Source organism: Dipodomys spectabilis, unplaced genomic scaffold (genome assembly GCF_019054845.1).
Source record: "Dipodomys spectabilis isolate Male_0828 unplaced genomic scaffold, ASM1905484v1 ptg000002l, whole genome shotgun sequence".
Taxonomy (NCBI): domain Eukaryota; kingdom Metazoa; phylum Chordata; class Mammalia; order Rodentia; family Heteromyidae; genus Dipodomys; species Dipodomys spectabilis.
This window is the reverse complement of record NW_024870679.1, coordinates 56,745,869-56,758,005: the sequence shown is the minus strand read 5'-3', so window position 1 is coordinate 56,758,005 and position 12,137 is coordinate 56,745,869. Positions and strand designations below refer to the sequence as shown.

Below are 12,137 nucleotides of genomic sequence, written 5' to 3'. Positions count from 1 at the left end.
CTTGAGATGAATGAAGCACTCTGAGACATAGGAGGGAAACTATGGTAGGAAACTCATTGGAGGAGAATTTGTCATGAAGAGCTTGGTCGGCAATGTCACACATGGTTGAGAGGTCAAGTAAAATAAGATCAGAGAGATGTTCTATTAGATTCAACAATCAGAGCTAAGTAATTGTGAGTAAAGTAAGGCATAAATATGGATGGTAGACAAGGAAGCAGCTCAGGAGAATGTGGTTCTGAGATGCTACTATGAAAATGTTTGTGATTCAAACTGTATAGCCCATGATAATGACAATGCCTTGGGAAGGTTAAAATGTGTTTGTGACTTTAGCTAAGTATCACTGTTCCATAATACTGTGAAATATGTGAAATTTATGTAATCACCTAATCTCAATTTTTTTTTTTAAAGTGAGAGATCGGATGGGTCAGGAGCGAAGGGTGACAGTTGTCAGACACCTTGTATTCATATACTGTTTTGTAGAATGGGAACATTTTTGTACAACTACTTAGAGATAATAATAAAAAATTAAATTAAAAAATTGAAAAAGTTTGTGATAGCTGTTTTTATGTTTGTTTGTTTTTTGGTCTTGGGGCTTGAACTCTGGGTCTGGGTGTTGTCCCTGAGCTCTTCAGCTTAGAGCAAGTGCTCTACCACTTGAGCTACAGTATCACTTCCAGTTTTCTGGTGGTTTATTGGAGGCTCATGGACTTCCTGCCTGGGCTGGCTTTGAAGTGTGATCCTCAGATTTCAGCCTCCTGAGTAACTAGGATTACAGGCATAAGCCACCAGTGCCTGCCTGATATCTGGATTGTTGTGTGCATATATGCATGAGCAAATGTAGAACAGGGCTTAGAGTAGGGTTGGGGGCAAAGGATACAGGCTACCATGCAGGGGCTTGTGGTTACCACACACCATCCCTTTACTCTGGGCAGCTTTTGAGGACCTTGTTAAGGAAGGCTATGAGGGAGGGCCTGGGTGCTGTCCCTGAGCTTTTTTTACTCAAGGCTGGCACTATACCACTTGAGTAACAGCTCTACATCTAGCTTTTGGTTAAGTGGAGATAAGAGTCTCATAGCTGGGTGCCAGTGGCTCACACCTGTAATTCTAGCTACTCGGGAGGCTGAGATCTGAGGATCGCAGTTCAAAGCCAGCCCTGGCAGGAAAGTCTGTACAACTCTTATCTCCAACAAACACTCAGAAATCTGGAAATGGCACTGTAGCTCAAGTGGTAGAGTGCTCGCCTTGAGCTGAAGAGCTGAGGGACAGTGCTCAGGCCCAGAGTTCAAGCCCCATGACCGACAAAAAAAAAAAAAAAAAAAACCACGCCCCCAAAAAACGTCCCCGTGAGACACTTATCTCCAATTTACCACTCAAAAACCAGAAATGGTGCTGTGACTCAAAGTGGTAGAGCCCTAGCCTTGAGCAAAAGATCTCAGGGACAACGCCCAGCCAGGCCCTGAGTTCAAACTCCACAACCAGAAAAAAAAAAAAAAAACCTAGCGGTTCATACTTACATTTCTAGTTGCTCAGAAGGCTGAGATCTGAGGGTCTTGGTTCAAACTCAGCCTGGGTAGGAAAGTCCATAAGACTTCTCACCAATGAACTCAAAAAAAAAAAAAAAAGAGCCAAAGTAGAGTTTTGGCTCAAGTGGTACAGTGCTAGCTTTGGGCAAAAGAAACTCAGGGACATGGGCTGGGAAGGTGGCTTGCTTCACAGATATGAGGCCCTGGGTTCGAATCCTCAGCAACCACGTAAATAGAAAAAGCTGGAAGTGGCACTGTGGCTCAAGTGGTAAAGTAGCAGCCTTGAGCTGAAGAGCACAGAGACAGTGCCCAAACCCGGAGTTCAAGCCCCACGACCAAAAAAAAAAAACAGCTTAGGGACAGCGCCCAGCTTTGAATTAAAGTCCTAGGACTGGTGGGCATGCGCATGTGTGCATGTGTGTGCACATACACACAGACGACTAGAAGAGGAAAACAACAAACACAAATTTGATCTGGATTTCCATTGGCTGAAAATTCATACTGATTGCAAGTTTTCATTGATCACAAGTAATTTTTTGGTTAATATGCAAAAACATTTATTGAATATTTTCTATTTGGCTTGTACTACTTAAGGCACTTTTACATATATCTCATCACAACTCTTCTAAGAGCCCTGTGAGGTAGGAATCAGTCCCATTTTACAGAGACCTGGCCAAGGACGAGATTATTGCTTTATACCCTCTGCCTGTCACATGTCCCCATTGGCTAGAGGTTTTTATTAGCTGGTGATTCACCATCAAAAGAGTTTTCAGTGGCCAGTAGTAATTCCTATCAGTTGCTCTGGTTCAAATAATCAAAATGCTAGAAATTTTTCCCCATAGGAGTGATAGATATGGTAAGAGGACCAGTAGATCTGTCACTGGGAAGCACCACTTGTTTGTTCTGGTCACCTATACACAGTGAGATGGAATGTGGAAGGGAGGAGACAGGGAATTTGGTCATAAGTCTTCTCGCTTCTTCAGGATGAGCTTTGCCACTAGGCTTGTGATATGAGGCCTGATTTCCTCCACAGATACAGTCGGGTCCCATGCTCCCACCACTTTTCCATCTGGGGCTACGAGGTACTTCCAGAAGTTCCAGGTGGGCTCTTTTCCAGAAGTATCTTAAAAAAAGGAGGGAAAACCAAGTGTGCTTCTCTGTGTAATTCCACTATCAGTATAACACCGATACCCATCCACACCCCAGAACCACTGAGAATAAGACTCAGGTATTAATATTTTTCAAAAGCTCTCCAAGAGGTCCCAGTGTGAAATCAAAGATGAGCACAACTGCTTTAGAATTCTGTGATATGCTTGATAAAGAATGCTTTCCCTATTAATGTCCTGAACTGGGGAGGGTGGGGTACTTAAAGAGATTCTTGGGCCTTGCTTCAATAGATCTCAAGCTCATATGATTTTAAGGTACCATTTTTTTTTTTTTTTGGGTCCGGTCGTGGGGCCTGAACTCTGGGCCTGGCGCTGTCCCTCAGCTCTTCAGCTCAAGGCTAGCGCTCTACCACTTGAGCCACAGCACCACTTCTGGTTTTTTTCTTTATGCTTATGTGGTACTGAGGAATCAAACCCAGGGCCTCAGGCATGCAAGGCAAGCGCTCTACCACTGAGCCACCTTCCCAGCCCTGCTCATATGATTTTAAGAAATCCCCAAGGGTTTCTATAGCAAGACCAAATTTTGATCTATATCTATGGGAACTAGGAAAAAACTAACAAAAACACAGAAAAAAAGAAAATCCTACCAGGTACTGGTAGCTCATGCCTATAATCCTAGCTACTCTGGAGGCTGAGAACAAAGGATTGAGTTCTTGTAGTTTTTTTTTTTTTTGGGGGGGGGTCTGGTTGTGGGGCCTGAACTCTGGGCCTGGGCACTGTCCCTCAGCTCTTCAGCTCAAGGCTAGCACTCTACTACTTGAGCCACAGCACCACTTCCGGCTTTCTTCTTTTTGCTTATGTGGTGCTGAGGAATCGAACCCAGGGCTTCATGCATGCAAAGCAAGGGCTCTACCACTGAGCCACCTTCCCAGCCCCAAAGGACTGAGGTTTGAGCCTGCCCTGGAAAGAAAGTCCATGATACTCTTATCTCCAATTAATCACAGAAAAAGCTAGAAGTGAAACTATGGCTCAAACTATGGTAGAGTGCTAGCCTTGAGCAAAAAGGAGTTTTGGAACAGCATCTAGGTCCACTGTTCAAACCAGGACCAGAAAAAGAAATAAGAAAAAAGAAAAATCCAAACATTTTGAATTGATTGGGAAAGGAAATGCAAATCTGTCTTGGTAAGAAACCTTTCTTACCTAGGAAACTGAGTTGTGGAATGAGATAGTGGTGAAGACACATGAAAAACATTTTGGAGAGAGAGAGCAGGCAAAAATGGAACCCCCAGCTGGGCGCTGGTGGCTCATGCCTGTAATCCTAGCTCCTGAGGAGGATGAAATCTGAGGATTTTGGTTTGAAGCCAGCTAGGGCAGGAAAGTTTTTGAGGCTTTTTGTTTTGTTTTTTTATCAGTTATGGGGCTTGAACTCTGGGCCTGAGCACTGTCCTTCAACTCTTCAGCTTAAGGCTAGTGCTCCACCACTTGAGCTACAGCGCCACTTCCCATTTTCTGGTGGCTTACTGGAGATAAGAGTTTCATGGCTTTTCCTGCCTGGGCTGGCTTTGAACAGCAATCCTCCGATTTCAGCCACCTGAGTAGCTAGGATTACAGTCATGAGCCACTGGCACCAGGCTTCTGTGAGACCCTCACTCTCATTTTGTGATTCTCAGGCTACTAGGGCTAGATATGGTAACTATTTCTGAAACATTGAGATCTAGTATTTTAGCTTAGATTTCCCTTCCCTGCATAAAGAGACTGCTTCTGGCTCAGGACAGGAGATGTTAGCCTGCTCAAGATAGATGGCATCGCCAACCAAATCTGTGTCTTGGTTTCTCCATCTTAAGAAGTCCAAGAATTCAACTAATCTCTATTGACTGAACATTATACCAGTCTCCTTTCAAGAACCCCTGCAGGTGAAACACAATCCCAAGGAAATCCTTAGGTTGTAGAACTTGGAGGCAGCAGGTGTGGAGACATTCTTATGCAGGAATCCCCCTGGACTCAAACTTACCCCTTCTTTCTTCCAAGATTAGTGCTAGAATAAAGCATCAATCCACCAGAGAGGGTCAGGAAGGGAAAAGTTAACCAGCTAGCCAGTGGCTCCTGCCAGGGAGCCATATCCTCCACCAGCTGATGGAAGGTAAGAGCAAGAAGGGCTAGGACTCACAGGTCAGATACTTGAAGGCAGGATGGGCACCAGTGCCAATGACTGCGACCTTACTAAACATGGGGAAAGATACACTGTAGGTGCGGCGAGCAAAGCTCTCAATCTCCCTGTTGCTGTCTGGCTCCTGTTGGCCAAACTGGTTGCAGGGAAAGGCAAGCACGTTGAAGTGGTAGGGTCCTAGATCCCGCTGCAGCTGCTGCAGTGCTCGGTAGTGCTGGTCTGTGAAGCCACACTCACTAGCCACGTTCACCACCAGAGATACCTGCATGGTGAAAAAAAAACAAAAATAACAACAAAAAACAAATCCTAGATATATACACAGCCCCGTATATGCGTGTGCTCCCCCAAGAATCAACATCCCCTCATACATGCAAAAATACTCAGAACATATGAAAGTGTGTGCAATGCTCTCATACATACCGAAACACATGCACACTGGCACATAAATTAGCATGAAGTTGCTTAGAGATGTGTGCATACATAATGAACATCTGTAAGTGTAAGTATATAATGAATACTCATAAATGGATATTCATGTTCTATGACTCAAACATACATTAGCCAGTACAAATACATACTGCAGTCATGGGAAGGTGGTGTGAGGGAGGGGAAGAGGGAGGGGAAAGGCAACACCCTATTCCTTTTTTGGCTCAGTCAGCTAGCATTCCATCCACAATACTGTAGTTGCTTGTATATGGTTGATCTCCCTTCTAGAATGGGAACATACTGAGGGCAAGAGCTATGTCCAGGATATCTCTGGGGAAAAATAAATGAGTGTGCACATATTCATAAACACCTACATGAGTACCTAAACAGACTTAGTGGATTTTTTTTTTGATAAAATGATCATTAGGACCCTAGGGCAATCTTTATTTTTGTTCTTTCTCTGATTACTGATCACTAATTTTTTTTTTTTTTTGCGGTTGTGGGGCTTGAACTCTGGGCCTGGGCGCTGTCCCTCAGCAATTCAGCTCAGGGCAAGCGCTCTACCATTTGAGCCACAGCACCACTTCCAGTTTTCTAGTGGTTTATTGGAGATAGGAGTTTCACGGTCTCTCCTGCCCAGGCTGGCTTTGAACTGAGATCTTCAGATCTCAGCCTCTTGAGTAGCTAGGATTACAGGCGTGAGCTACTGATCACTAATTTTATTCAAGGCTTTGGGCAACACATATAAGGCTAGATGGTATCAGTAGGTTATACTACTGCAATCAAATTTTTGGCACCAATGGATACATTTTTTAGCTGCTAACTCTATATTATTAGAGGATAAGAAACCCTACCCTGTGCCTGGGAAGCCTAGCCTCAAATTCCAGGCTGCTTTTTGAGAAGAGTCAGGAAAAGGGATAGGATAGTCTTGAGCACTGGACACAAATTTCTCAGACTAGATAGGTTTGTCTCAACCTTAGCACTATTGATACTATGAGCAAACAGTTCTTTGTTATGGGGAAGTGGGGCTGTCCTGTTTGTTGTAGGATATTTAGCAGCATCCTTGGCCTCTACTCACTAGATGGTTAGTCTTAAAAATAAAAAATGTTTTAAAAAGCCATGTGTGATGATGCATGCCTGGAATCAAAACACTTGGAAGGCTAAGGCAGAAGGACTGTTTCAGGCCAGCCTGGGTGACAAAGAGATCTTGTCTTAAAAAAGAGTGTCAGGGGCTGGGAAGGTGGCTCAGTGGTAGAGTGCTTGCCTTGCATGCCTGAGGCCCTGGGTTCCATTCCTCAGCACCACATAAGCAAAAAGAAAAAAGCCGGAAGTGGCGCTGTGGCTCAAGTGGTAGAGCGCTAGCCTTGAGCTGAAGAGGTGAGGGACAGCGCCCTGGCCCAGAGTTTAGGCCCCATGACTGGACCCCAAAAAAAAAAAAAAAAAAGTCTCAGCTGGGGACCAGTGGCTCAGACCTATAATCCTAGCTACTCAGGAGGCTGAGATCTGAGGCTCACAGTTTGAAGCCAGCTTGGATGAAAAGTCCCCATAAGTCTCTAATCTCCAATCAGCCATTCAAAAAACAGGACGTGGCACTGTGGCTGAAGTGGTAGAGTGCTAGACTTGAGCACAAAGAGGCTTAGGGACAGTGCCCAGGCCTGAGTCCAAGCCTCATAACCAATGAAAAACAAAAAAAAGTCTCTTGACATTATCACATGTTGGGGGGGGGCTGCAAAATCACACACACACACACACACACACACACACACACACCACTCACCTGTTGATCCACTGAGTTTTAACTCTATCCACTATGGACAACAGAGGAAAGACATTTCCTAGGGCCATATGCTGTATCAATACCCTTACCTGCCATTTATGGTCAGCAAAAGCCATAATCTGCTTGGAGTGGAGAGAAACTAGGACTACTGGGTTCAAGCCTACCTCTTAGTAGCTCAAAACCTTGTTCTATTTTTGTCTTAGCATTCTTGCTGTCAGGAATTACCTTATTCATTCCCCTTCCCGACTGTCTCTTTCCTACCCACAAAAGCTCTATAAAGGCAGAAACCTTGTCTGTCTACTTCATCACTATATCCCCAGGGCCCAGCCTAGTAACTAGTATACAAAGGTACTAAATGATGAACAGTGAATTAATGAATAGTTGAGATGATTAGATGACAAACTTGGGCCCTCCTATAAGCTGCTTTAGTGGGAAGGGGAGGCCTAACAGGAATGGGCCCTGTTCTCCTCTACTCTTTGTCCTGAGTTCTGGACAAGGTTCCTGATGAGATCCACCAAACAGGTACAGAACACTCTACAGATTACTAGGTGCTTCCACAGTCATCTCATGAAACTCACAGCGCCTGGGAGATGGTCAGGATTACTGCTGCAAAGACTCCTGGCATGACTGAGAATTTCAATGATTGTAAAGTTTGTCACCAAAGATGGCCTTGCTCCTAATAAAAGCATGGTGACTGCCATTTTTCGTTTGGTCCATCCAACTCTGGATGATGTGCTTATTGAAGTCCAATCCCCCACTTTTCTACACCAGGGTTCCCAGGTCCAGGCACTAAGAGGCAACCTTGTGTGTGGGGGGGGTGTAGAGGTTATGGGGGGGTGGGGGTGGTTCTTCATTGTATTGGTATACCACCTGGACCTCTGACTGTGTGGTTCAAGGTCCCTTTTGGTCTCCTCTGGCTCATTCAGCCTCATCTTCACCACTGAGCATCAGAGGTTCATATTCTCAAGCGTTCTGCTACAAACCGTTGGCACCCTTAGCTTCTAGGCCTAGATGCGGTAGGGACAGTTCTCTTCGTCTGGAAGGCCCTTCTCAGTTTTGCTAACATCCATTCCTGTTTCAAAGACTCAACCCTAACGCACTTGCTCTCAGACCCAGATTCTTTTTTCTTGATAAGGAGGGGCCCCTTCTCGGGGAAGAGTAGCATCTTGGCCTGGACTGCTCTCTAAGGAATGGCCTATTGCGGAGGAGGAAAGACAGAAGAGTGTGGGCTTCTCTTCCAGGCTGCGTGGCCCGGGTGGCTCCCGGGGCCTTGGTGGTCTCTGTCAACGGGCTATGCATGCAAGGGGCGGGTGCATCTAACATGCACCGCCCTCCCTCCGCAACGCACCTGAGTCTCTACCGAGTTCGCAGCAAATCCCTCCCCTCAATACAAGGAAACGGGACCGGGGAGGCGAGGTCGGTGCGGGCTTCGGTGTCTGCCAAGGCCGTGCCACGTTGGCGCGGGACAGAGAGGGACTCAGGATCCCAGCGCGCTGCGCGGGGCCGGGGTGGGGGACTGGCGGGGGGCCCGGGTGGGGGCGGAGGGGCGCTCCCCCCCCCCCCCCCGAGCGGTGCTCCCCTCCCCCTCCTCCCCTCCCCCTCCTCCCCTCCCCCGCCAGGTCCCAGCCCGGCAGCGGCGCCGGGCCCGCGGCGGAGCGGCACTCACCGAGCCCCGGTACTTCTCCAGCGACACCAGCTTGCCCCGGATGTTGACCACCTGGAAGTCGTAGAAGTCCGGCTCCGGCCGCGCGCAGGCCGCGCCCCACAGCAGCAGCCACGCCGCCGCCGCCACCACCACGGCCGCCGCCATGACTCGCTCCCGAGGCCTCGCCTGGCCGGGATGGGGGGCACCGGCGTCGGGGGCGGGAGGGGGCGGCCCGCGAGGCTGGACGCGCCCCCTTTGCCCGCGCTCCGCCGGCGGTGGAGCTCCGGGCCCGGGTATTTCTGTTTCCCCAGATGTCCTGCGGGTATGCACGGCCCTGTTGGCCCGGCCTCGGACCCCCACGCCCCCCAGCCATGGTGTCAGGATTCTGGACACCAAGCAGAGAGCTGGCATCAGTGAGTCTCCCCCTCACTCGGGGAGGGCCCACACTAGTAGAGAGCCAAAGACAAAAATCTGAGCCTGAGTGGAAGTTGTGGTTAGTGTCTGGCCCTGCAGCAGGCTTCTCCACCATCCCAGGCCTCAGTTTCTCCGCTCAGGTAGTAGACTACCCCTTTGCCATCCACCTAAGTCCCTGTCGGTGGGAATGCTGTACCAGGGCAGAAAAATGGATGCGGCACATGTGAACAATTAACAAACTAAGGTGCATGAATGATGTGTCCTGAAAGTAACAGCTGGGAGAAGGCTGCTACTGCAGGTTGGGCATGGAGATTGGAATGCAGGAGGTTTAGGAGGAAGCACCCTTAGGATCAGTAGCAGGGAGGGAACACAGGTGGCAGAGAGAGAAGTGGAGAGCTCAGGCAGGACTAAAGGCGACTCACCCAACAGGGCTGCAAGCTAAAATGGTCCATCAAAGTTGTTTGCAGATGAGCTAAGGTGGCCAGGCCTTTGTTCCTCAGTCCCCCTCAGTCACTAGATATAGGGCTAGGTGGGAAGACACGGCAGAGCCAAGAAGACCCAGTATTGACTGTTAAAGACTGTATGCGAAAAGCACTTCTCAGGAGCTGTTGTTACTAGTCTGCAAAGACAAAATTAGAGCATTATATCACAGAGTTTTCCAGGCTCTAGAAAACAATATTGAACCTCATAAAGAGCCAGGCATGAGGCTAGATCCTCCAGGAACTCACATCCTGATATGAGGAAGCAGGCAGACTGGAGATTTAGAATATTGTGATCATCTCTCTGTGTTTCTGTCTCTCTGCTGGTTCTGAGACTTGAACTCAGGGCCTGGGTAATCTCCTTGAGATTTTTGTGCTCAAGGCTAGAACTCTTATCATTTGAGCCACAAATACACTTCTAGATCTTTTAGTGTTTATTTGAAGAGTCTCACAGACTTTCCTGCCCAGGTTGGCTTTGAACTGTGATCTTCAGATCTCAGCCTCCTGAACAGCTAGGATTACAGGTTTAAGCCATTAGTGCTGCCACTGGATGCAGATGGGAGTTTGTGCCTACCTTTAGAGGTAGGGACTCTTAGGTTCCTTGACTTTGATTGCAGAATAAGAATTTCTGGGGCTGGGAAGGTGGCTCAGTGGTAGAGCGCTTGCCTTGCACGCATGAGGCCCTGGGTTCGATTCCTCAGCACCACATAAGCAAAAAGAAAAAAGCCGGAAGTGGCGCTGTGGCTCAAGTGGTAGAGCGCTAGCCTTGAGCTGACGAGCTGAGGGACAGCGCCCAGGCACAGAGTTCAGGCCAGACCCAAAATAAATAAATAAATAATAAAGAATTTCTGGACAAGTCATAATGGTAAGAAAACTTGGCAGAGCTTTATTAAGTAAGCAAGCAGGCAAGCAGTCAAGCAGAAAGGCAGGGGCATGCTCTAACAGAGTGTGAGCACTCTCAAGAGGAGACATCCTGGGCTTGACATCAGGGGTATTTATATGATAAAGGCAGGGTCTGACTTAAAGTTATGCAGATAAGTGTTTAATCTTTGCTCCTAATCATTCTTGGTGTTATGCTTTTATCACTGGGATTCAGGGGCTCTGAGACTGACCTGTACTTTACATATATGGCCATGATGTTTGGACATCCCTTTTAGAAAAGAATGCATTCTGCCATATATTTTAACTTTTATTTATTTATTTACTTTTTGGTTGGTCTTGGGCCTGAACTCTAGGACTGAACACTGTTCCTCAGCTCTTCAGCTCAAGGCTAGCACTCTACCACTTGAGCCACAGTGCCACATCTGGGTTTTTCTGTTTATGTGGTGCTGAGGAATCAAACCCAGGGCCTCATGCATGCGAGGCAAGCGCTCTACCCCTGAGCCACCTTCCCAGCCCCTGTGCCATATATTTTTAAATCAGTGTTTATCCTTGAGACAGCAAGCATCTAGCGACAAATGTTTATCCTTTGAGATAAGCATGTTGTGCCAGGAGGAGCCATTTTTCCAAGTATTTGCTCCTCCAGGATACATGTCTTTTTTTTTTTTTTTTTTTGGTCTTGAACTCTGGACCTGGGCGCTGTCCCTGCGCTCTTAAGCTCAAGGTGAGCACTCTACCACTTGAGCCACAGGGCCACTTACGGGTTTCTAGTGATTTATTGGAGATCAGAGTTTCACAGACTTTTCTGCCCGGGCTGGCTTTGAACCATGATCCTCAGATCTCAGCCTCCTGAGTAGCTAGGATTACAGGCATGAGCCACAGATGACTAGCACATGTCTTTTTTATGATGTCTTTTCTCAGTTTTTAGAGCACACTAATTGTTTAGGGCCAGCTGGCAAGGTCAGATGGAGAAAGCTGCTCTTGCTTTTTTTCCCCTTGTGTTAACACTGTAGCTTATGAAGGAGTACAGGGGTGAACAAAGATAGTGCTCTTTCTACATACACTATTTCTAAAATTCCTGGTTACCATTCATCTTAGTTTCCCTAGTCTATCCTGATTCATTTTCCCCTAAAATGACTTTGGTCCCTTAATCTTAAGGGAAGGTGATTGGTAAAGATCAGTCTCCTGGGGGCTGGGAAGGTGGCTCAGTGGTAGAGCGCTTGCCTTGCATGCATGAGGCCCTGGGTTCAATTCCTCAGTACCACATAAGCAGGAAAAGCCAGAAGTGGCGCTGTGGCTCAAGTGCTAGAGCACTAGCCTTGAGCTGAAGAGCTGAGGGACAGTGCCCAGGCCCAGAGTTCAAGTCCCAAGACTGGCAAAAAAAAAAAAAAAATCAGTCTCCTGTACTTGCTTTAAGCTGACTTTTAAAAATTTCTGGCTGTCACCATGACTCATTTTCCCTAATGTGTTCTGTCTCAGTGCCAGGTGATAATTACTTTTTGAAGACATTTATTTATTTATTTATTATCAGTGAAATGAGCTCCCTTCCCATAGCTTAGTCTACTCCTTCCCCTCTCCACAGCTTAGCATGCTCCCTTCCTAGGCAACACTGGGCCCATGTAGTAAAGGCAGTAAATAATCAGCCCTCCACCCCCTTTACCTTGAGATGGCACTGCTCTGGGGCAGCTACCACCATATAAGGCAACAAGAGCCCCTTAGAG

General features: G+C 47.2%; 1 protein-coding gene across 1 annotated transcript; it reads right to left on the bottom strand.

The window, feature by feature from the left end:
• Window positions 1-1,985: 1,985 nt before the first annotated feature.
• On the bottom strand, window positions 1,986-8,813 carry Gpx7 (glutathione peroxidase 7). Its single transcript, XM_042680881.1, has 3 exons — window positions 8,666-8,813; window positions 4,797-5,058; window positions 1,986-2,646 (listed from the first exon to the last, which is right to left on the bottom strand). Exons 1-3 carry the CDS (start codon window positions 8,807-8,809, stop codon window positions 2,483-2,485), a joined length of 570 nt encoding a protein of 189 aa, XP_042536815.1. The 5' UTR covers window positions 8,810-8,813; the 3' UTR covers window positions 1,986-2,482.
• Window positions 8,814-12,137: the final 3,324 nt, after the last annotated feature.

Excerpts from the sequence above, each read along its gene's own strand:
- Gpx7 (XM_042680881.1), bottom strand. The coding sequence starts at position 8,809 with ATGGCGGCGGCCGTGGTGGTGGCGGCGGCGGCGTGGCTGCTGCTGTGG. Across the intron at positions 5,059-8,665 it reads TGGAGAAGTACCGGGGCTCG|GTATCTCTGGTGGTGAACGT; the intron begins GTGAGTGCCGCT and ends TTCACCATGCAG. Across the intron at positions 2,647-4,796 it reads TGCCTTCAAGTATCTGACCT|ATACTTCTGGAAAAGAGCCC; the intron begins GTGAGTCCTAGC and ends CCTTTTTTTAAG.